Below are 25,887 nucleotides of genomic sequence, written 5' to 3'. Positions count from 1 at the left end.
ACAACAGAATGCTGTTTTTACTTGATTTAGATTACTTTCTTTCCAGACGTTTTTTTTATTGGACTTTTCCTCATTGAGTAAACCTCATTTCTTTTGTTAAAACTGTAACAGCAACTTACTTCAGAGTGATTAGTTCTCATCATGACTGGTCATTTCTATTAGAAAATATGGGATGTTTTGACTTCTTTAGACATTACTTGACCTATCATTGGGGGAAAATATGGTGACTTGACTCCTCAGACATAAATAGCTTAAGAGTTTAAACCAGTGATTTTATATTTTTTATATACAAATGCTTCTGACTGTTTTCTCTTTTACATTTTTTCATTAAGCTATGTATTGTAAAAACTAGGAGTTAACGAAACTGATAAACATGTCTTTTTTAAATCCTTATTTAATGCTTTTCATTTTATATAATATTCTATGTATTTGTATATTCCTATTTGCTGAATTAAAAAGATGTTGGTTTTGAAAAAGAAGTGAGAACTAAGGTTTAGCTTTCAGATTTCAAGATTCTAATTTAAGTATTGTACTTAATCCAAGTTTCTAAATTTATGCAAATTTTATTTTCTAGGAACTTTTCATATCATATTTAATGTTGTACCAGACCTCATTTAGGGGAAAAAAAAAGTTTGAGAACCAAATTCTTTTATAGAATAAAATATCTTATATAACAAAAAAAAGGTTTACTTTTCTCACCTTAAAGCTATTTAGTATATCAATAACCAACTTACATATTAAATGTTTTGAAAGAACAACACATGCATATGATGACTTTGTAATTATACAGAGGGGACTTAATCTTAAATGTCTTGATAATTTCTAATTATAATGTTTGTGAACCATTAATGTTGTGCTAGAATTGTTCACTCATCAAAAACACATTATTGCAAATATCATACTCATAGAATCAAATGGGCAAAGTTGTTGTTTTCACATATTACATTGTGCACTTTTTTCTCCAAGTTTCATGTAACTTGTACAAAAGCTGGTTGATTAGTGGAATTTGTTCATCTGTCAGCCAGTTATCTTCCCTATAGTCATCAGCTGAAAGTTAGTGACAGTGGTAGATAGCCTTAGTAGCCTCACAATAAAAATGCAGGATGAACAAATTTGGTTGCAGCATATGTTGATTAGTTGATTACTTTCATGATAGTTGGTCTGATGGCAAATTTGATTAATCAGCTGGTTTATGTGATATTTTTCAAGTTGATCACTGCTCATTGGCAGTTGATTAAATCACCCAACTCTATCTTATACTAGACATGCTTTATCCAAACTACTGTTTGCATGAGATACCTAGTGTCTGAAAGCAGGAAACTGTCTTGGTTTTATTGTATTTATGGTCAATATTTTCAAGGTTTTTGTCTAATTAAATAAATGCTTTCAACTTGCCCATGAGGGAGCACATTAAAAATTGAACCATGCACTTGATAACTTATGAAGGCAGACAGGAAACTCCCAGGCTTTGATTAAATTTACATTGAAGTAATAGGAAAATAGGTGACATTAGTACAAAACCAGATATAAAAATACCATTAAGTAAAAACAGTTATGATATCTCACTGAAATGTCAAGTTAACTTTGGATTGTCTAACAAAGCCAGATTTTCTATACATGATCTTGTATTACATAAAAACAAAACAAAAAAAAGACATAATGGATGAAACACTTACAAACCTTATGTTTCATTATATTCATTGATGCCAATATATTTTTGCTTCTGCTTATTTTCTAACTTTGTTATCTTTTTATGCATGTATTTGTTTACTGGCAGTTGTAATTGTTGTTCATTGGAAGATAATTTTTTGGGATATTATTCATGTGTGTTTCTTTATTTTTAATTTTTTTTTCTCTTTCTGATTTTTAGCCACTGTATTCAGCAGATATTGGAAAGTGTGCACCACTGTCATCAAAACAGTGTGGTACACAGAGATCTCAAGGTATGAATTGTCAATTGTGTATTTTGTCTTATATTGTTGGTGGAAATAAATTTTTGTAAGTAAATTAATAATTCAGTAATACTTTTATATAAATAACAAATGAACATATGATCTTCATATATTAATTGAGAAATCAACTTTTCTATTGGCTTTCAACTTCAATTTATTAATTTTTTTTTTTTAATTTTCTTAATGTTTTCCATAGATGCTATTTTGGATATTCAGATAACCCAAAGAAACGGTTGATTATTCTAGTTAAATTTGGCTGTATGTCCCTTTAAATTTAAGAATTATATAGGTTTTGATTTTTGGGTATTTTACTTTAAATGTTTCAGCTGACCATGTGTCATTCATATTTTAATTAGAAGTAGACAAAAACATTATAAACCAGGAAGATAATAGTTTGTAAAGCATATAGCCAAATGAGCTTCTGGAACATAATAGAAAATACACCTTGTACTGTTTTCTAGTAATCTCCATTTTTAAACTTGATATCAACATCAAAAATATCTGTTGTACACTGGCTACACAACACAATAAATTTGTTGTCCTCTACTGGATATTTGACTTTTGTTAATGCTTTCAAAGTCCATCATTTTCATCTCATCACAGTTGACTTGGGAAGAAGAGCCACCAGTGTTTGGCACATCCAGAAGAGCTGTTCATGCTGTTTTTTCTGAGGATTGACTTTGGTATCACCAAATTATCACTATGACAACATTGTAATATGGCATTTGGGGAGTTTGAGACTAAATGGAGTCATTGAGAATAAGTCAACTCTATCTTTGATTAAAGCTACCTGCAAGCATTGAGGAAAGACCAGGGGTGTTTTTGGTGGATAAAATTTAACAACAGGAGCTATTTCTTCTGATAAATGAAATGGCAAATACAAGATAGTGAAATAGGTGCACCATGGATAGTAGTAAACCTCTGTGAATTGAGAGGTATACTGTTAAAACATAATGAATCACAGAGGATCCTGGTGCTGAGTAGACCCACTGGATGAGTTGTTAACAGTAACATGTCCTCTTTGTTCAGGCAAAGAACTGCACACACATTCAGAATCGTGTCCAAGTGGTTAATCCCTGGTCCAGGGTGGCAGAATAACTTGTTCAGGTGATAGCTTGGAAATCTTAAAAAAGAGTTTGTGACCAAGGTGAATAGTTCCCTCTGAGTCAAATGAAAAATATCACCTCAGGTAGACAATTTCTAGAACTATTTCAGGCAAGCAACTGTATATTTATAATGGCTGGATTTCAGAGAAGGCTGTGTGACATGTATCTTGAGTTCAGATGCAATTGAGCAAGGAACAACTTTTGAACTTCAAGGCATTCATTACTGAGTAGAGCTGATGTTTGACCAAACAGAAAATAGAGCATTCCAAATGTTTTCTTTCAGGACTTAGAAGAAGAGGAGTGCCATGAAAAGCTAAGCTGTTTACCATGATAATATTTTCTCTGTATGTGGTAAAGTTTACCTGGTGAAATTATGAGGTACCATGTGGGTTTGAAGGGTCTTCTTAACCTTACTGAGATATTTTCTGTGATTACATGGTATAAAGTGATAACTTTGAACTAGTTGACAAAGAGGAAGAAACTTGTAACAGCAACTGCAGTAGTTTCTCAAACAAGCAGCCCTGTTCAATCACCATGTTTGTAATCGGAGGTTAATCCTCTACCACACATCTTAGCATTGTGATGCAAACACTCTGGTATCCAGTGAATGGGCAGTTTTGTTTCATTCTTTACATGGTTTATATGATGCAACTCGTGTCAGTAGCACCTCAGTTCAGAAGGAGCACAATGGGTTCAGAATATTTGACCTGACAAATTGAACCAGTGATGAGAAAAGATCTAAACTTTTAAGTACTAGGGATGGCCTTTGTGAGTTTCACGTCATTCAGTCTGTGTAGCATACCTGCCACATTAGTGAATGTTGATGAAGTCAAAGAACTTTTTTTTTTAACTTGTAATACTTTGCAATATAATGTTTGTATAGGAGACAGAAGTTTAAAAGTATAATACTCCCATTTTTTATTTTACATGCCATTTGATTTTCAACACTATTGGTGCATAACCAGAATTTGAAAGATAATACAAGATATACCCTTTTGAATTTGCAAGAGAAATTGTGAAATCTAGAAGTTTTTTTAATTTTTAAGTTTTATGTTGTCTTCAAATAATCAGCCTGTTTTCTTCTGAATGTATATTCCTTTATTTTGATATTAACACCTTGAATAGTAACATATTTCAGATCATATAATTTTATCTAACATGATGTTGAAATACTGTTATTTTTTATACAAATGACACTATCTGTTTTACATTTTTTACAGATGTAGAAACAATCATTTCATATAAAACTTGAATGTGTGAAAGTGTGTTTATTGGAAAAAATATTCAAATTTTTCAAGACAATACAAGATCATAAAAGGAAGAGAACACTTATAATACATTTCAATTGTGCGTTAAGGTTCTAACAGAACATTACATAAGATAGGTTGATATCTTCATGTAAGGAAGAAATTTCTTTATAAGTAACTACCAGTATTTTCTAATTTGTAACAGACTTATCATAACCTTAATGTTCAAACCTTCAGGAATATGTAAATATACTTAATCTTAATGGCCATTATTTTTTGAAAGCTCATTTTCAGTTTCTCTCAGGTTATGGTTATGATTTTTGAAAAACTATCTATTTTCTCAATAAAATCTGGCCCATTGTTAAGGAAATAATACTGTTTATTCTCTGTGGGCTATAGAAGTATTTTTCTGTTTTTTCACTCACCAGCCAGAAAACCTTCTCTTAGCAAGTAAGGCAAAGGGAGCAGCTGTAAAACTGGCAGATTTTGGTCTTGCTATCGAAGTGCAGGGTGATCAGCAAGCTTGGTATGGTAAGTGTTAATTAAGTGATAACATGTAAAATTGTTTTGAGTGATTTCAGTTTGTAGGTAGAGAATCTTTTTTATCAACATTTTTGGAAGGAACTTTTACATTGATTATCTGAATAAGTGCTGTTAGTATATGTTATTAGAAATATTATAATGTTTGAAAACAATTTTGTTTTCAGTGTTTTCATATTAAATTTTTTAAAGTGTGTATAGGTATTATTTAGTTATACTTATTTAGGATAAGAGAAAAAAACCCTTAAATTTTGATACATTCAAAGGCAGGAAAATGCTGCACCTTTTCTATTTCTGTGTTTTAGAATTTTTTTCATGAAGCTACACAAGACTTTCTCTACAGCCTAACCATACCTAAGTTTGTGAAATAATAATCAGTGATGTCGAGGAAACCCACTTGTAGAGAAATATATATGCAAAAACGGCTCGTTTGGGTTGAGAAAATATTTTACATAGAAGAGGGAACAACGTTTCGACCTTCTCCGTGCACCTGACGATGACCGAAGAAGGTCGAAACATTGTTCGCTCTTCTATGTAAAATATTTTCTCAACCCAAACGAGCCATTTTTGCATATATACATACCTAAGTTTGACTTGAAAAATTAGAGGGAAAGCAACTATTCAATAATACACACTGCCAATTCTCAGACTACTCTTTTCTGATTGAATAATGAGATTTAATCATTACTCTTGTAGTGCAACTACAGCCCCAAACTGCATAGTAGATTTTTACAACAAAGGGTTGTGAACCATGAATCCTGCACACACATACAGACACTAACTAGCTAACTGCTAATCCATTCCTAGAACGGTGTTTCTTCAAATTTAATTATTGTGTAATTTAGTCATCTGTTATCTATAATGGGCATTTTGTATAAAGGTACTGTACAGCAGAAGAACATTCACTCATGTTAAGGAAACAGAGTTCAAGTAATCAGAAATGTTTCTCATAATTAAAACTGTGAGGTGGTGAGTTAGATACTAACAGTGGAAATATTATTTCCAGGTTTTGCAGGTACACCAGGTTATCTATCACCAGAAGTCCTAAAGAAAGACCCCTATGGTAAACCAGTTGATATATGGGCTTGTGGTGAGTAATTATTCACTTTGGCTTCACACGAACAGTATTGAGACTAGTCATATGTCAAAAGCCATGCCATTACATTTGTTGATTTGCATTGAAAATTTCATTGAACTACTGTTTTATGAATTTATATCAGTAAGTTTGGTATCAAATTGTATATTTTAATTCAAATTTTAGTATTATACATTAGTTAATTGAAATGTAACTATTAAAAGACCACACTACGTATCAATTTTTGTGAGTTATGTGGTATGTTGAATGCAGCACTGGTTGAAATTAGATGTTTATGATGTCAAAATATTAAGTTTATAGGCTCAAATGAATTAGGGACTCAAATTACTTATATTGACAAACTACAATACCCCATACTTTGCATCTTTTTATTTTGCTGAGGTATGGGTTATATACTGAATGAAACATAGTGGCCCCATTTACTTCTTTCCATTTTTGAAAATGGTTCTCTATATACATTTGTTTCAATATATGATATGTGAATAACCAATTCACGGCTTAGTTGTTCTCCTAGTGCTTTTCTTGGGCATTTTAATGTGTTAGAAGGATACCTCATTCTTTTAACCAAGGAAATATGTTTTGTCTATTGCCTACTTGAAATTTCACATTTTTTTAAAACCTGAATAAATCTTAGTAACTAAGCTTGATAAATTATAGTAAAATTATATAGTATCAATATAGTAATAGTAATTTATGGTTTTTTTTTGGGGTTATTCATCTGTATTTATAAAATCTAAAAGAAAAAAAGAAATTGTTTCAAATTTTTCACTTGCAAAATATAAAGGCTTAGTAACCTAAATCAAGCAGCAACTGAGTTCAAAGGTCATAGCTAGAAGAGATAATTGTTTGTTTTATTTATTTACTGTTCTGTATTTTCAAAAATAAGTTTCATGTTTTTCTAAATAGTAATCATCTACAAATATATATAATGTAAAATAATTGAAATGTGACTGTATATTACAAAATACTAGTCCACTAAAATACAGCCAAGACAGGGTCATTGTGTAAAGATTAAAGGTCAGTTTTATATTATTGGACATGGTAATATAAGTCCTGCACCAATGAAAGTTGTGTACTGTTAGCCAGACACACCTGGAAGGTCAGTATATTAAAAATAGTAAACATATAACATTGTGAGATTTTATAAATATTTTGTCTAAATAGTTTTTTCATGTTATTTTTATAATTTGTAGTCATTCTAGAAGGAAAAAAAAACATAATTTATATTTTTCTCTTTTTTTATGGTGGTTATAAGGTAGGTCAAATTCATAGACTCCAAATAGTTAAGTTAAAGAAAATAAGAAACAAAATATAAAACCTTACTGAAAACAAATGTTTGAAATGTATTTAGGTTTTAGAGATTGCATAAATAATGTTTGAGATTTCATATGAAAATCACTTTGCACTTGGACTAATAATAAAAGAGACTCAATATTTTCACAAACAAATTTTTATCAAAAATATTTTATGAATAGATCTGATTTTTTTGTGTGCAAAAGACTTAGACTTGCAATCTGTCTTTTCTAAGCACCTACCAAATTTTATGAAGATACATGTACTGCATCAGAAGTTATAGTATGAATACTTAACATGTGCAAATGTGTGTACAAACTCGTATATTGTATCAAACCCAATTGCAAAATGGTTAAAATCTATACATTACTATATGGAATTATGTAGAGTTCTTATGAAAACTGAGTATTTAAAAGTATTTCATTTGGCTTTCTTTTAGCTGAAGTATGGATGTAAGAATGTTTCTTAACACTCCTACGAAAAGACGTTTCTAGTCCTGATTTCTCCAAGCCCGTTCCCCTGGCTGTGGTTTCGCTAGATAGTAGATAGGGACAGTGGGAATCCCGTTAATCCATTCATTAATGGATTTAAATGGCAATTTCATTTAAATACAAAATTATTAGCCTAATATTAATAACCTTTCAAGTTGCTCTGGGGCCTATTAGGCCCCACTTTTCGTAGGAGTGTTAATATTTTAAGACAATTTTTAATTTAAAAATTGGTGCTTCAGAGTTGAAACAAGTTATAACATAAAAGTAGTTTGCAGCTCTTTCAGTGTTATGTAATCAATTCATCAAGTTGCTGATTAATCCCCACCAAAAAAATTGTGATGTTTGTCTGATATGGACTTTTATGTATTTTTTATTTGTACTTATTGCACTTTTTCTTCTTGTTAATCACATAACTAATATTTTGTTTGCTGCATTTAGTTAAATCTCTCAAATATTGGTTTGTGTAACATTTTCCTGATAATATATTGTACTCTTCTTCACTTTATAAACATGTAGTATGGTCTAATGTTGTTAACATTTTAAGAAATTAACAATATTCATAAGATTTTTGCTATCAGGCTACACTTTTTAGTTTGTTTTGTAAATAAGTTTAAGCAAAAGAGTAGCTTATTTTTACATGAAAAATCATCACATGTCATGGGCTCATGTTACATGCACTGTGGAGGTGGGGAGACCAATCATTGTTATATCTCTTGGTGTTTTGCTTCACAGATATGTTTGTTTTGGACCATACACTCATTGACTTGTGTGGGTAAAGCAGAAAGGGATAACCACCTATTTCTGATGCTTCAAGGCATTGAGGCTTTTCCTACTGCAGACCAGATGTACAATTCCAGATAGTATTAAGTGTTGGTTGATCAACTCTGTCATCATGCTAGCTGTGCTTTTCAATGTATGATATCATCTTCACACATTTCATTGTTTTCCATGCAGTGGTCCTGCAGACTGTAACACATATTTTCTCTCATTTCTTTTAGTGGAGTATGGGAGTCCTTACCACTTACCAGGTTAAAGCTGCTAGGTTGGTGGACTAGTGGTGTTCTACTGATGTTGATGGTGTAATGCTCTTTTTACTGCAGACTTGATGTTCAATTCCATATTCTGCCAGAGATTGGTTGTGGCACTCTGCTATTTCTGTACACATCTGTTCAGTTTTACCCCTCTAGCAGACACATTCCTTTTTCCTGCCATACTCCAGATGTTGATTTTCAGTGAATCAGATGATGTTTGGAGGTGGTCTAGCCACATAAGTCCTCACATTTATTTGGCTGGTATCTTTCTCCAACTACAGAGTGGACAATACATTCCCAGTGTTGTCAGGTTTTGGACTGGAGATGCAACCACAGATTGCAGTCCCTTTTCCTTTTAGTTTTTGGTGGATCTGGTGTGTTGCAAGTTGGATAAGACTAATAAATTCCCATGTGGATAAGGCTAGGTGCCTTGTTCCTACCATAAACTGGATTACATGTTCCCGTTGCTGCCAGGTTTTAGACTGGAGATGAATGCCTTCTGAGCTTTCCTTCCTTTGTATCATCTGTTGGATGTTGGTTTTTGGTGGATCAGGTTTGATTGTGTTGGAAATGTGCACATGTGAAGATTGGTTCTTGAAATGGAAGTTTAGCTTCCTTCCCATTGCCAATTTCTGAGGTGAAAGACAGAGGGACCCTCTTCCCACCATGAACCTGAAATGCAACTTCATACGCCACCAAGTGTTGGTTCATGTCAACATCCATTTACAGTCTGTTGTGTCCTGTTTACTTCACACCTATTGAACATTTTTGGGGCTTTTCTGTGTTTCCACCCTTTATGTTTTGCCAACACATTTCTAAAGGGCAAAGGGTATTCCTGGTTTAGAAATGGTGCACTAACTCACTGATGTGTTATATTTAATTCTTCATCATGCTTTATTATTTTTGTTTGTATTGTGATTTTGTAATTATCTATTTTCTAACTGATTATTATTAGCTACAGAAACTAGGTATGTTTTTGTAGTTCAGCACATTTGGATATTGATTATAATATTTCATAGATCATGCAAAAATATAAAATATAAATCTTTAATAAGAAAAATACATTGGTGCCCTATAAAAGAGAATGAAAAAATACAATAAATATCTATATATTTGGCAGCTATGTTATTAATTGTACACTGTCAGTTTACACTCGTATGATATCTATTTAATTAAAGAGCATTTAAACACTGCAATACTGTTTTGTTTTTACTTTTCCAATACAAAAGTGCTTTTAATACTTTATTTTTATTTAAGCCTAACTAGCATTTCTCTTAACATTTCGTCATATATATTTAAATAACATATTATGTTGTACTTAGTATGGATACAAATTATGGTGCTTAAGTTTAAATGTTACGAGCTTAGTGAAACATTTTCCTCATATACTAGGTCATATTTTCTATATCACTTTGTCATACATAATTATAAATGACACATTACATAACCTGTATAAAATTCAGTGTGTCACATCATGCTTAACCTTAAACTTAAATCATTTCTGAAGTAAGTGAAGGATCATGACCTACTTACAGTGTAAATGGTTATGTAACTCTCATGAAAGTTCTTTACAAAAATGAAACAACTTAATGAAATCTTTTTAAATTTGGCTTGAATGGTCCTAAAAGTATGTAGTTTTAGAAAAATATGTAGTTTTAATTTTTTCTACCATATATAATAAAACAATTGTTATTTAATCGATATTTCCAACTACTTATCTTTTATTCTTGATACCAAAACTTTCAACATGACCCTGCAGTGCTCTGTCATGCACAAATTTAAAACATCTAGCTGGCATACACAAATGACATCTTTTTTGGATGTTTTGACAAACCAAGTTACAAGAAATGTATAAAAATCATAAACATGTCAAGAAACACTTGCCAAGAACTATACATGGCTCAAGAGAACAATAAACTAAGTATTTTTTCTATTTTATATTGCAGATCCATACACAGGCAGAGGTTTCTTCAGACTGTAACTGAATACTACAAAATATGCTCTTTCTGTTAATTATAAATATGCCATTTAACTTCAAACTGTCCTTTGCCAACACAGCTTTGACTTTGCAAATGGGTGTGGCTAGACTTAAATTTAGAAATACTAGAATGTTGTTTCACAAAGGGAGAAATTATTGGAAGCCCTCTCCTCAAACACATGCACACACTAACAAGAGAAAGCTGGAAATTTACTTTGACTGTCTATACTGACAATCTGTATTAGCTTTTCACTATTTCTTGTCTAAGACCTCTTAAACTTGAGAATTTTAACCACAAGTGTATCATGTGACAGCAAAATCTGCAGTTTTAATTGCTGTTTTAGATATTTCCTTTTAAAATAAAGGAATGAAACTTGGATAGAATAAAATCTTAAGTTATACCTAATAAAAGTAATTTCATTAAAATACATTTATGGTAAAGTGGTTCAATTCAATTTTGGACTTCATATAATCTCATAAAGTGTAGAGAGGAGTTCAAAGAGTTAGCTGAAGTCATAGGGTTAAGGAGTTTTCTGTTGTATAACAATGTTTTTGATAAAAAATAAACCTGTTCAGTAAATGGAAACTATAAATTAGGAATCAACAAATATTTGTTTCAATTTTATAGTTTATGCATTTCATTTTAAACTTTCAGCACATAGCCTCTTAACAACAATATTAAGTTATACTTTTATTTATGTGCAACATGACATAAAAGCATTGTTGCAATGCATTTTCACTAAAGCTAAAATAGACTGGTTTTTCAATATATTAGAAGTTGTTATATAAGGAACAACTTTTTTATTTGGTTTTTGCTAAATTGCCTCAATAAAAGGATTTGTACACACACACACACACATGCAGATAAGTAATAATACCCAGTTGCACATCTTCTGGGTCCACTTAGTAGAGTGCAAAAATTCAGGATTTTAGGTTCTTTTTCTTGGTATTATGATGGTCACATATTATTTCATTGCCTCACAAAAAGACATGCATACACAAGGATAAGTAATAACAACCAGGTGCACACCCTCATAGTCCAGTTTAGTACATGTGCAAAATTTTAGGTTTTTAGGTCTGTCTTCTTGAAGCTATGTTTGTCACACAGATATCAACCCCTTTTATTATCATAGATATATGTGTGTTTATACATATGTTTATTTCACTACACTTTTGAATTTCCATTTCATTGACTATTTGATTTTTGTAATTCTTCATAAATTATACTTCTTACAATTAATTTAGTTTGTGAAAACCCCTGGGGCTGGGATTTGCCCCACTTTCTTTTGATATTGGCCTCTTTCTACAACTGCAAAACCCATTTTGGACAACCTAGCTTTTGTCAGTTTTCCTCCTGATTAGGGCTTGCCTTCCCAGGCCTCTACAGCAGAATATTCCAGGCCTACATCAGCCTTTTTTTAAACACGGTTCCCAATATAATTTTCTTTTTCTCCAGACATTGTTTCATAATTAGTATTTTTGTCTCTCCAAGGGGGAGAGGGTATTTGCATGTCTTGCCCTTTGTAGGTTTTTGTTCAATATACCTTAGCATACCATCATGGAGATTTTCTTCTTAGTTCTGTGTACTTGAATTTATTTTACCTGTATGTGAGCTAGTCTCTGATAATTTTATGCCATAGTTTTCCAGCTTTGTCTTACTGTACCAACTTTCCTACAGATGGTGTCTTCTTTACATCTCCTTTCTTGGCTTTTTTGCTTTGGGAATTTTCTGGGGTGGGATACTGTCTTGTAATATTTGTTTATCATCTACTTATGGTTGGCTCTTTTTCTCTACCTTTCCTTTTGTGGGGTTACTTCTCTGCATTTAGCATCACATTGGATATCTGAAATGCCATATGATGCTTTTCTTGGTTACTCTTTTGTTGCATTCTGAGTTTTTGTCATCTTTATTCATGTTCTATATTTGTCACTTTCATATTCTTTACCTGTCTTACATGTAGGTTTCTCCATTTTAATATGTAGACTCTCATCACAGTCTGGTGGGCTGTTTCTGCAGGCCTGAGATTGTCCACAATATATAATCTTACAATCTAACTTTTCATTTTTGACGATGCTGTCCTAGTTTCTTTTCATCATATAATTAGGTACCAGTTTTTTGCCCTTCAGACTTTGTTTGGTTTTATGTGTTTTTGTTGTTTTGTTGTTTTTTTTCAAATGGTCTGCATTTTGGGGAATTGTACTGACACCATTACTTGGATGTCTGGCTTTGGTTAGCTCCTTTTGAATGGGGGTTGTCATAACATACTCATTTGCTTCTTATACAAGCAGCTTGGGTGGTTGGATTTTTCAGTTGTATAAGTTTATTCTTTTACCTATCTAATGAGTTCAGCCACTTGGCAAGTGTCTTTTTAATCACCCATATCTGTTGGGATCATCCATTCTCATGCAAGATGCATTCAATGAAACTTTCTGTTATCCATGCCATTTTGGTTCACTGTCCTACAACTGGCAAGGTTCTGATGCATTGGAGAATATGTTTTGTATGGAAACATTTTTCTCTTTGTCTCTGGCACATTTGTGGTCCTTTCAGAAGATGCTGTCCAACCCATGGTTTCTTTCTTGGGTTCTTTTGAATTCTTAACATTCCTTTTTCCCTCTTCAATTGTGTTGGTGGTTGAACATATCCAGTGTGGCTGGGTTTAGCAATTCCTTTTCTCTGTTTGGATTTTTTTTCCCCTGATGCTGATCTCCAGAGCTGGGTGTGTTGGGTGATTAGCAGCAGGTTTCAGGACAATTGTCTCTGAGCTGAAGGTCATACCATATTAACACCCTCGTACTTCCAGATGTCCAATTGTTCAGTTCACTTTCTTCTTTTTTGTCTGGATTTGACTGATCATGTTTCTTTCTGATTGTTTACAGTGTTGCTTTATAACACTTGCAGTGGGGGCTCTCATTTTTGTTTCGTTTGTGATAGACAATGAATTTCCCTTTTTCAACCCATACACTTGATATATTGTGCTACAGGTATTTTTGTTCTCATTGCAGACCACTTCTCCATTCCCAACACACTTCCCCCAAAGAGTGACTTCTTGAGCCAAACCTTCTGGTGCTTCAACGTCCTGTGGGGTATTTATTCATGGAAAACATTTTACTCCTTTCTTGATTCCAAGTTTTCTCTTTTATTTTTGGTCTCTGGCTCATCATCCACTTGCCCTGGCTGTTGATATGCTCATAAAGGATTAGATCTAGTTAATAAATTTAGTTTTTCTCCTTCCATCACCCTTCTTCTCAAGGTGATTTTGATCATCAGTGTCACTTTGGGTCAAGTCTTTTTGATTTATCCTTCCTGGCCAGTACAGATCTGTTTTTCTCTGCTGTTTCAGTGTTATGTGCTGCTTTTTATTCTGCATTGATTTTATTAACTTACTCTTGGGAGGTTCTTGTGGAATATTCTTTCCTTCATTTTCACTTCGTGCTATCTTTCTTCTTTATTCTTGTTCAGATCCTAATAATCTTATTTATCCCACATGTACTCTAGGTTGTTTCATTGTTTTTATGGTTTCTTTCTTTTGCCTCCGTTTGCCACAATTTATTTCCCTTGCACCACACTTTTGTTAGTAATTTTGTTTTCACTTTCTCTTCTAACTGTTAGGTTCAACTTGTGGTTTGATTGGCCTTGTATTCCTTGTCTCTCTCTTCTGTAATCAGTTCCTGGTGTCTTCACACCATTCATCTCAATCCTGTTGTCAGTTGGAGGTGCTTCATCCATTGAGCACTGAGAATATATATATCATATGTTCATCTTCAGTTTTCTTTTTTGGGTAGCTTTTATTCCTAGTTAGAATATCATCTTCCACCTGTTGCCATCCTACACTCTTCAGTGAGATTGCAACTGGGTAAGCTTTATCTTTTCTTATATAAATGTATATATATTTCAAGGGCCTATCTCATGTTTTGTTCAGGACTGCACTTTGTGTTGAGTTGTGCCTGTCCAGGTATATTTCAATCACTTAGATTTATACTAAAAACCAACATTGCAAAGCCATGTTGACTTCACTTTCATAAATTCCATGGTCACAAGATGTACTCTATTCATTATAATGACATAAACTAGAGAAGAGTTGTTCTACATGATTGCACATAGGTTATTTCTATCTTTGCTTCATAAATGTGCTTGTTTTGGCCCATTACTAACCCATGAACTTTGTGGGTAAGGTAGAAGGAGATTGCTGCCCATCCCTACCATTCCTTAGATTGAGTAAATTGAGTTTTGCCTGCAGAAGTAACGTGTTCTCCCACATATAATCTTCTTTAGGGTGACCTTCAAATGCTTTCAAAGGATGATTCTTTCTTTCTTTCTTTCTCACCACTAGTCCTTTCACCTATTCAGTGAGGGATACTAGTTATGTATGTGAGTGGAAGTAAGTTATCTTGTCAGAAGTTACAATTTTCTTACACTAAAAATGTATTTCCAACAAGTACTTACTCCCACTCCTACCTCCCACCCTTCCTACACACTATCAATCAATGCTTATGTTTTCTGCCTGAACTCAAAGTGATAGTTAGGTAGAATAGCATAGAGAGAGTCACATGAGTCATGTGGATAGGAGTCAGTAGTATTGGTGAAGGTTTGCCACATGATAATTTGCATTTGCGAATCAATTGAATCACATTAATCAAAAGGTGTGTGAAAGTGAAAAGCTTGTTGTATGTGAAAAAAGTTTGCAAATAGAGAGCAGTATTGAATGAGAATAGCTATATATGTGAGTGGCAGTAAGTACCTCTCTAAAATGCACTTTCAGGGTAGAAAATTGTAACTTTTTAAATCCCATACTGATAATTGGAATATTTTATACAAAAATGTTTTTTGCATATAAAAATATTTCAAATTTTAAGTAATTAATTATATCAAATATTTTTGTTTGAATCATCATCTTAATATGTATAGTTTACATTTTAAGGATATTCTAGAAAAACAACTGGTTGTAATTATATTGCTAGTTATTTGTAGGTTTGGTATGTTATTTTTCTGATTAACTAACAGCTCTATTAATGTTTTTGAGATTTTATGTAGATTATAGAGTTTGAATGTAATAATAATAATTTGTCAGTATTTGTTTCAAGAAAACCTGGAGTAGATATGCTTTGTATGTGTTGCTGGTTTAATGGAGTATTACTAGTGTCTGCCTTGTTAGTTTATGATGTGTTTGTTTTCTTGTGTAATTATAATTAGTTATATCTTATGAGTATATTTCAGGAAAAAAAATCTGTCAAAATTTTAAAAAAAAAGTATAAGTTGGCATAAATGGATAACCATGTTTCAGTAAAAGCAATTCTAACAGTACCATAAATTTATACCATAAATATGTGTTGTCAGAAATTTTCGTCAGTAGTTTTTGTAGAACATAAATTAAGGTTATAATTGATTAATTCTGAAACAAAAACCTATGCTATCACTGACATGAATTTTTTTGGTTTTCTTTGTGTTTTCCAGGGGTGATACTGTATATATTATTAGTGGGTTATCCTCCATTTTGGGATGAAGACCAACATAGACTGTATGCACAGATTAAGGCTGGTGCATATGATGTAAGTGAAATCCTATATTATATGTAAGGCTTTTTTATATTTGAGGATAATTATTTAATAAAAACCAAGTACTGTGATATTGTTTGAATCGATACTGCATTTAGGTGTTTTTGTTATTATAAATGGTACTAAAAACTTACCATAATTAATAATATTATATACATTTATGGTAAGGTTTTGACTAAACTGTGTTTAATAGTTGTATAGGTTATTATTATCATTATTGGAGTTTATTTAATTTATGCATGTGTGTGTGTGTGTGTGTGTGTGTGTATTTCCAAACATATGTAAAATTATTGTTTGAAAAGGTCTTTTGGTTACTGTTATGATTGTTTAATTAAGTAATAAATTATTATTTATGCACATGTGTACACTAGTTTACTATAATGTTTTATTTTATTTAAAAAAATTAAGTATCAAATGAAGATACAATTAAGAGTACGTATATATAGTTAGTATCACTCTTTGAACATTGTATGTTGGTTGTTAATGTTTTTTTATATTGAAAATGTTGCTCTTTGTTTTCTATTTTTGAAAGTACATGTATGTTAGTATAAAAGTGCTTGAGTAACCCAGCTTGAAACTAGTGGGAAAAAGTACACATGTTTATCTTCTATAAAAACTTTTTTTGTGAGGTGGAACCCTTTAAAATTAAACAAAATAATTATTACAATATAAATATTGCTTTTTTTTTTCTTTAGTATCCTTCCCCTGAGTGGGACACAGTTACCCCAGAGGCCAAGAATCTCATTAATAGTATGTTAACAGTGAATCCTGCTAAGAGGATCACAGCTTCAGAAGCTTTGAAACATCCTTGGATATGTGTAAGTACATGTTACTGTCATATCATGTGAGAAGTGTAGGGTAACAGTGCATGTAGTAAGCATTATTATACTTTTTGAGTCTTTTGACTTTATATGCATTGATATGGCTTGACAGTTTTAATGATAAGGTTATAATTTTTTTTCTTTTTTGGAAATAATTTTTGTGTTGACAGTGCAATTCTTTCAGGTAGCATGGAAGCATATTATATAAACATATATAAATGTAACAAAATGTTAATAATTTGATAGTTCCTTTTCTAATTTCTTTTTCTCTGTGAGTCAGTATATTCTGTTATTTTTTGACTACTATGTTTTTATTCTTAGTTTCTATATGTCATAACTTTTGTATTAATATATTGTACAAAATATTATCACCAAAGCTAAAAAAAGATCGTCTTCATACTTAATCAGATTTTTACATCTTTATTTACACAATCAATCAACAACAAAAAGTGTAGTAGATGGTGGAAAATATAAAATTATTTGCTTTAGTATGTGCATTATATGATGTTAAAATTGCCATTTTAACATTATTATAAGTGAACTTATGCTTATAAGGTGAGATAGTATTTAAAAATGAGACATATCTAAGAAATCTGTTTTAAACGTGTAACATTGTATGTGTAAGGTACCTATTGATATTAACAGAAAATTAATATTGTATTGTATAAATATCTATAATGAAATGTGTGGTATATCATTATAGTAGTCTGGTTTCTGTACTTAAATTTTTATTTCTTGAATGTAATTTGTTTAATTTTTAATGTGACGTACTGAAGTGTTGGTAGTTTGTTTTTACAGCAAAGTTGACATAATTTTTTAATTATTAAATTTGTTCGATGAAGGGTATGTACAGTTTACATTTCTAAGTTTTAAACTGTTTCTCTTATACTTTGAAAGGAGAATAAAGGCATAAATACTAGATTTTGAAATTGTTTCAAAATTTTTTGATGTTAGTGGTTTGGTTTACTTTAACTGCATTATATTTTCAGGGTGTAAAATTCACTGTTCTGTACCTTTCAATACTATAGTACAGAACTCTCTAATATTATTTGAAGAACTTAGAGACAACTTGCTGTTTTTTTATTGAAAAGAAACCTTTTGGTACTGATTTTGGAATGTTATGAAAATGAAATTAAGTTTACAAACTTTGTGTTTTATGAACAGATATATGCACATATAATGCCTATTTACTTATGAACTGATAAACTAGACAATATTTTGGGAACAGTTCAATCTCTCACTCTGGTTTTATGCTTTGTCTTTTAGCAGAGGGAACGGGTAGCTTCAACACTTCATCGCCAAGAAACTGTAGAATGCTTGAAGAAGTTCAATGCTCGGCGTAAACTCAAGGTAGGATAACACTACTAATTAAGAAATTGTAAAGCATTAAAAAACTTTTATAAAATTTGAAAACTTTCTCTTGCTGTTTATTTATATTGAAAATAGAATAGGTTTCTTTTTTCCATTTTAAGTTGTATTTTTTTTACATTTAATATGTAGATCTAAATAATTTTTAAAATAGAGGATTTTCTTGACCTAATGTAAATACTTGATATGCATTTCAACATTTGTTAATACTGTTATTATTATTGAATGAACATTTAATTACAAGCAATACATAATTGGCTTAAACTAAATGTATAATACCCCTGAAAAGTTCCAAATTCTCAAAATATTATTTATCTTTCTGAATGCAAAAATGTTTGGTCACTTAGTTTTCATAATACTGTTTTTTGTTTTTCATGTTTGGTTTTTGTCAGTTCATGCCTTTTGATTGCTTGTACTATTCTGTAGTGGTAAAATTAGGTTATTTGTGTGTATTATAATTAGTAATTGTTTTTTTTTTTTAATATTTATGCTGTTACAGTTCAGAGACAGAGACTATCTAATAATACCCAGATAAGTAGGACTTGCAAGAATCTATAAAACAGTGGTAGAAAGTACAACTTGAAAGTATTTGAGAGAATCAGACAGACAATAAATGAAAAAGACGAATTTGTTTATTTTATTATACAAAATGTTCATAGAGTTGAACTCACCATTACAAAACCAATATAATCAAATAAAACCCTAATTTTAAGTTACAAGATTATCAAAGAAGAATGGAGATGGTTGTGTTTATGTACAAATTAAAAGCAATTGAAAACTTGCTCAAACTTATTCAATTTAAACCATTAACTAATAAAAGAATAAACTTAAAAGAGAATCAGATATTAATCATAATGATTTATGCTACTTATAGTTTGGTGATCATTAAAAATGTTGCATTATGTTTTAGCCATAAACTAAAACATAACTTGATTTAAAATATCAATTTATATTCACTGGTTGATTAACTGGAAGACAGGTCAATCTGGTGGGTAAAATCTGTTTCTGACAATCAACAATGAACTTAAGAATCCTTTAAATTTTTTTCATGATAATAAACTGAAGTAACATGTTTTCTTGGAAACTAACATATAACTTCATCTTGGGCTAGATGGTAAAAAAACAGAATAACGGAAGTGTAAATAAAGATTCAAATGTTGATTACTGCTACTTAAAATTGGTAGATGCAGTTATTAACAATGGGCTTCTTTCTAGCAGACAAATCTTGTGACATTAAGTTTGATCTAATTTTAGATAGTTAATTCATCTTAACTGTATACTTTTAGTTTCATATACTAGTGCTTAACCATTCAAGCAACAAATTCTTTACTAGTTACACCAGCTTTCTTGTATGTTATTACACAAAATCATTAACTGCTTAATTATTTAAACAGTTAAACTATTTTCATGGTTTGTAAAGATAATTCTAAACAAAAAATATACTTGCCTATCTTGTTTATATGCTAAACAGAAGTATATTCAGTTGGTTATAAGGATTATTAAACTAAAAAGCAATCTCTTCTATAATTATTTAAAACTTGTTAGATTTAGATAGTTGTGAATATCAGATCATAGCATGGATCGTTTTAAAAGACTGGTCTTTAGAACATAAAGATATATAGATCTTATATAACGAAAATATGTGTTATGTAGATCTGGAGATTACCTAACTAAGCACACATGTAATCATCATGCATATTTGAATAAAGACTTTTAACATTATTGATTCTTGTAAAAAGATTACAGGTAGAGAGTTTCTGGGTTTGAAATAATGGTAAAGGGATAGACTTAAGAAGTCTTAGCAGATTTGATGATAAAATTATTACTGTGGCAACTATTTTATGTGTCATAACTGAGAGAATGGAAATTTTTCAGTTTCATTTTCTGACATTGCACCAGAACATTAAAGATATTCAATACCATTATAAAACTAATAAAAAAATAAGAAAACCAACATGTATAAAGTTTGTAATGAAAATCATGTTAACTGTAGATGTTTACTTTTTCACCTTCTCTCTAATTTGTCCATTGCAGATTCAGAATCAGAGCTACTTAAAGACAGTATTTCATATTTATCTTTTGTATCTCACAAGTCACTGCCTAATATGCTGTTTCTTTCAATATTAGATTTTGTTAGTTGAGCTATACAATAAGAGACATAAGATATTCTGAAACTTTATGTAGTCATTTAGTGTAACAGTGGTAATTTTCCAGACTTTCAACACTAAAATCTGGGGTTCAGTTCCTTGCAGTGTACACAGCAGATAGCCTAATGTGGCTTTGCTCTAAAAGAAACAAACTATTTATGTTTGTTGCAAAAAAAAAACATTTGCAATTAGTTATTTTTTAACTCAAATCTTAAACTAATTAGTTCTAACTCTTTGCTAGATCTTGGTGTTTAAATCATCATTATCAATAACTAATGCTTATATTATGCAACTAATTTGTTTTAACATAATAAATTTAACAATGTAAAACAGTATAAAGCTTATTAAATGAGACTACTTTAACAAAAATAGTAAGCAAAAGAAAAAGCAACAAAACAGTTATTGTTACTGTATTAGATCTGATTACATGCACGCACACACACAAACGTACACTGGTACAGATAGATAGATAGATAGATACATGCATTTATACATAAACCTAAACACACACACTTTTATTATATAGCCATCAAGTCAAATAGTTCATAAAGTCTAAGGTAGTGAAGCATAGAATAACTTGAGTAACAACACAGCATAATAAGACTAATAATTTGCATTGCAATATTCTTTAAAAATTATTGTTTATTTAGTGTGTACTTTACCAATAGCTCTTCAGTAACTATATGAATTGATCAAAATATTTGAACTAAGTCATGGTGACTTTGATAAAATACTTTTGATTAGTTTAGATAGTTTTTGCTCCTACCTTATACAGTAAATATAACTTAATGTACTGTATGCCTGTTAATCATGCAAACCAAAAAAAAACAACAAAACATACTAGTGTTCTTGTCCTGATTTATGGGAAATTTATTTAGTTTGCCTGTCAGTAACAGTGAAGGTTGTAGCTGGTCAAGGACATGTTGCATCATTTCCTTACAATCTCCAGTTGGTTGAAATTTTAGTGTACAGTTCTACACCTACATAATATGACAGGAAATTATTTTTATAATCATTCATTTGTTACAAGTACTGCTCTGGTATCTGTGGAGCCACATCTGATTTCTAGTAAGTTAATAAAAAAAAGCTTGATTTAGATACCAACAGTTTGTTCAGTATACAGATGTTTAAAACTATGTATTTAGTGTGATACATTATTGTTGAAGTTTTCATATTTGTCAGCTATTCATAGTTTTTTTTTTCATATTAATTTAACAGTAAATCTAAATAAGAATGAAGATTTTTAGGAAGGCCAAATTCTGATATCAAAATATTGATGAATCATTTGAAATGTCTGATTATTTTAAGTGGGAAGTCTTCATAGTCTTTTTGTGATTAAACATAGGAGAATATTGATGTACATGAGGTTAATATATGCCTATTATATTATTATTTCTGTATTTTTGCTGATCATTTTGTTGGTTACCAAACTTTTTTCAATTAAGTTAGTCTCATAGATTTTTTAAAAACTTTTATTTTTCAAATCCCCAAATATGTGCTACTTTGTAAGTTAGGATTTTTTTTTGTAATTATCCAGGGAGCAATTTTAACTACAATGCTGGCAACTCGTAATTTTTCCAGTGAGTATGATTAATTTATTATTTTCATCAATTTCACTTTTAACATAGCATGCCTTAAGATTACTAGTTTCCAAAGATACTGTTATTAAGAAATATTACACTGAAATAAATGTGTAGTACTTTAAAAAAACTTAATGGGTACTTTTAACATTAAAATATTATTTGCCATTAGATATCTGTTGTGATTACCTGTGTTTTGCACCCATTCAGATTTACATTTATTTTTTTTATAGATGGAGATAATTTCAATAACATCAAAAAAAATTAGGAGAAATAAAGCCACACTAAGATTTTTATAACCATTTTATTTTCTTCTAATTTTTGTTATATGGAAAAATATTTTAATAGCCTACACAATTCATGATTGCTTGATATGCAAGACATTATTAAAATCATTCATTTCAAGATTCTATTACTAGTTTTTTTTATACTTCCACATAATAATTAGTGAGAGGTAAATCATGATATAATGTCATGGGCAGTCAGTTATTTCATTGTTTATATTTTACAAAAAATGAAATAGTCTTAGCAATTTATATAGTAAAATTAATATTAAGTTATTGTAGACACAGTTTTCTGCTTATGTTTACTTGCAAAAATTATTATTTATTTCCTAGTTTTGATAATGCAAGTTTTGTATTATCTTGTTTTATTTCGACATGTTGATTTAATACAAAATCATTTATTTGTGTTGTTTATTTTTAAAGCTTAATCTGTACTACAATCTTTGAAGTTGATTTAGAAAATTTGTTTAAAATTCTTTTGTTAAATACTGTAAACAAATGCATGAATTTAGCATGTTTTCATTTTTAAACCACACATGCATTGCTCACAGGCCACGTTGCTACAAGTTCAGGTAACTTTTATTTCTTTTTTTTCTATGTAATACTCACCAATTTTAATCTCTGTGTATTAAGTAAAAGATGTATAAAAAGGATTTTTATAGCCGTAAAAACAGGTAACATGTATTGTGTTCCTTACATAAATAGTTGATCCAACACTATAAAATAGGTTTTATTGTACTCTGAGTGAGCACTTTTTGGTGAAGTTCAAACTTTTGTGAGATTGAGACTTCTTTTCAAATCTACTTAACCCTTTCTACATACTTTTAACTCTCACTAACAATTGCTGTTAAATGATTTACATCAACTTTTGTTTTCTGTCAAAAATTTTTTAATCATCACATGTTATTAATAAACTCGCTTGGGCATTTGTGTGCATCTTTCTTCTTTCATTAGAATAATGTTCTTACACAATCAGCGGTCTAGATTTCTTCATCACCTGAGCATACACATGTAATAATATAATAAGATTCTGTAAGCATAAAAAGTGTGCATGTCTTCTTATAATAATAGTAATAAGACATTGTTCCAATTTGTAATTTCTTCATATTATTTAAATAACATAATTGTGCATTGGATGCAAGCAGTGCTGATATTTCTTTAACTGTTATTGTTATTCTGTTTTTAAAATTCGTATTCTAAGCATGTTAGCTGTATTTATATTTAAATGTTTTTTCACAAAATATTTTTAGGCTAAACATTTCACACTTTTTATAATACCCTATTCCTTGTATCTGATTCATTATCACACACATGCCATTCTGCCCATCCATGCAGAGATTAATAATTTCTACATCATATACATTATTTGAAATTAGCCTTCTTATGTGTAAAGTTACCTACATATATTATTCATTTATATTTATGAAATTTGTCTTATAGTTGCAATATATATTCATGCAAATGATTGAAAGTTGATGTTGCCTAAGTTGTTGTTAATTGGAAGTTGAATATGCACTAATGCATATAAGAGACCATATTCTAAGCAAGAAGTTTTACTTTGAAACTTGAAGTGTTTTTTTATTCCGTGTTATTTTGAGTTTATACATTCCATAAATGTTTTGTGTAAGACAAACTACAGATGTTATGAAATGTTAAGAAATATAATCATTGAAAGCAATGATTAAATCTATCACTTAGATAAGACTGTGTGCCATTATTAAACTTTCTTAAATGTCAATTTTTTAAAATAAATCTTAATAATAGGAACTAGTGAAAAACTTAGTGATATTTGCTGAGTATTTAATACAAAATTTGCTAATAACATTAAAAAACAACAAGAGCAGTTCATAATAAGGTTTTCAGAGTGGAAGTGTAACTTCCTGGTCTATAGATACTTTCAACTCACCCTAACAACTGTTGTAAAATGGTGCACTTTCACATTTGTTTTCATCTTCCAGTTCTTCAGTAATCACATATTACTAATAAACTAACACTGTGTATTTGTGTGTGTCTTTCTTTGTACAAACTCGGTAGGTCGTAGCATTATAACAAAGAAAGGGGAAGGATCTCAAGTTAAAGAGTCAACTGACAGCAGCACAACCTTGGAAGAAGAGGATGTGAAAGGTATAGACTCTTTGTTACAACTTCTTGAAGATGTTTATATTTTACTGTAACTTAAATGTGTTTGTCTATTATAAACTTGCTTTTACAATTTCTTTTCTTTCTGGACTAAATGTTTCTATATCCAACAGGAATAGTAAATTGTAATCCATTTATTACCACATTCTACATTACATTGAATAAATATTTTATTTTCTACCATGATTAGTCATGAGTACAATACACCCTTTATGTCTATTGTAACAACCTTCATTTTATGCTTTTTGTGCAATTTAGAATTCACTGTTTATTCTTACTAAGACTTCAAAAAAAAGGTTAACACTTTCTGAATGGTTCTGTATATATTTTTGGCAGCTCTATTTTCTAAAATAACTGTCCTTTTAATGTTTTAAAGTTGAAAAAGGATGTTCATCATTCTGGAATATTTTTCTCATTATAATTGTTCAAGTATTGTTATTCATTTTTATGTAAGATATACAATAATAGATAGAGAGAGAGAGAGATAAGACACCTACTACAGAAATAATGCAGTTTTATTAAATAAATATAAAACAAAGGGTATAAGATTACCAGTAGTATTCAGTGGATCAGCACTTTGCAGTATTTACAAAGTCTGAAAACTGATCCAGTAGAATTGCACTCCACTCCTAGCAATAAACTTGAAGTGGGATATCCTTAAAAGTTGGTTTGTTAGAACACTTTCTTGGGGAACAGTCAAGTGTGGACAACATTTGTGGGCAATAAGGCTCATATTCAGTGACTGGCCTGATTATGGGAGAGTTGTTATGCTCTGACCTTATAAGTCATTGTTTTGTAAGCAGGTTTCTTATCCCACATGAAAACACTGCCTTGTCTGGTGAGCTGGTTATTAGTATAGATAGATAGAAGGCTTTTATTGAAAATTAATGTATATTAGACAATAGTGGTTTTCTCTTCAAGTGCTCAACACTATAAAAGAAATATTACCACATAATATCATAGCTTGCAAAGAGTTCAGTGAAAGTTCTTTGAAGGAAAATCATCACATCCAAGTATATTCTCTATTTGAGAATTCTACAAATTTGGATTTGTCAGAAAAATTGTTGGCCCAAATGACTGGGTGTTGTGATAGCATCAAGTTATATCTGCTGCTGTTGAAGTATGATTTTGTCTGGGGGGAAGAGTGGTTTCCATCTAGCTACTAAGCTATTTAAGCCTGTGCAATGAAAATAAATTAATATGGCATCATGGGATACTTTTACCTGTCTGCAACAGTAATTATTGTTTTATGATGCTG

At 30.6% G+C, this 25,887-nt stretch overlaps 1 protein-coding gene across 14 annotated transcripts in view; it reads left to right on the top strand.

The window, feature by feature from the left end:
• LOC143252783 (calcium/calmodulin-dependent protein kinase type II alpha chain) overlaps positions 1-25,887 on the top strand; it is a 135,150-nt gene that overhangs the window by 88,741 nt on the left and 20,522 nt on the right. For 8 of the 14 annotated variants that reach the window (XM_076505478.1, XM_076505475.1, XM_076505474.1 and 5 more), the window contains 9 exons: positions 1,871-1,943; positions 4,734-4,836; positions 5,852-5,935; positions 16,190-16,284; positions 16,986-17,108; positions 18,378-18,461; positions 22,164-22,206; positions 23,042-23,062; positions 24,525-24,614. In XM_076505478.1, coding sequence (XP_076361593.1) covers positions 1,871-1,943; positions 4,734-4,836; positions 5,852-5,935; positions 16,190-16,284; positions 16,986-17,108; positions 18,378-18,461; positions 22,164-22,206; positions 23,042-23,062; positions 24,525-24,614 — 716 coding nt within the window. The remainder of the gene's footprint in view (positions 1-1,870; positions 1,944-4,733; positions 4,837-5,851; positions 5,936-16,189; positions 16,285-16,985; positions 17,109-18,377; positions 18,462-22,163; positions 22,207-23,041; positions 23,063-24,524; positions 24,615-25,887) is intronic. The other 6 variants (XM_076505479.1, XM_076505477.1, XM_076505476.1 and 3 more) reach the window with 1 other exon arrangement.

Source organism: Tachypleus tridentatus, chromosome 6, assembly GCF_004210375.1.
Source record: "Tachypleus tridentatus isolate NWPU-2018 chromosome 6, ASM421037v1, whole genome shotgun sequence".
In the NCBI taxonomy this organism is placed as follows: Eukaryota; Metazoa; Arthropoda; class Merostomata; order Xiphosura; family Limulidae; genus Tachypleus; species Tachypleus tridentatus.
The sequence above is the reverse complement of the archived record's forward strand: the minus strand, read 5'-3'. Positions and strand labels throughout refer to the sequence as shown.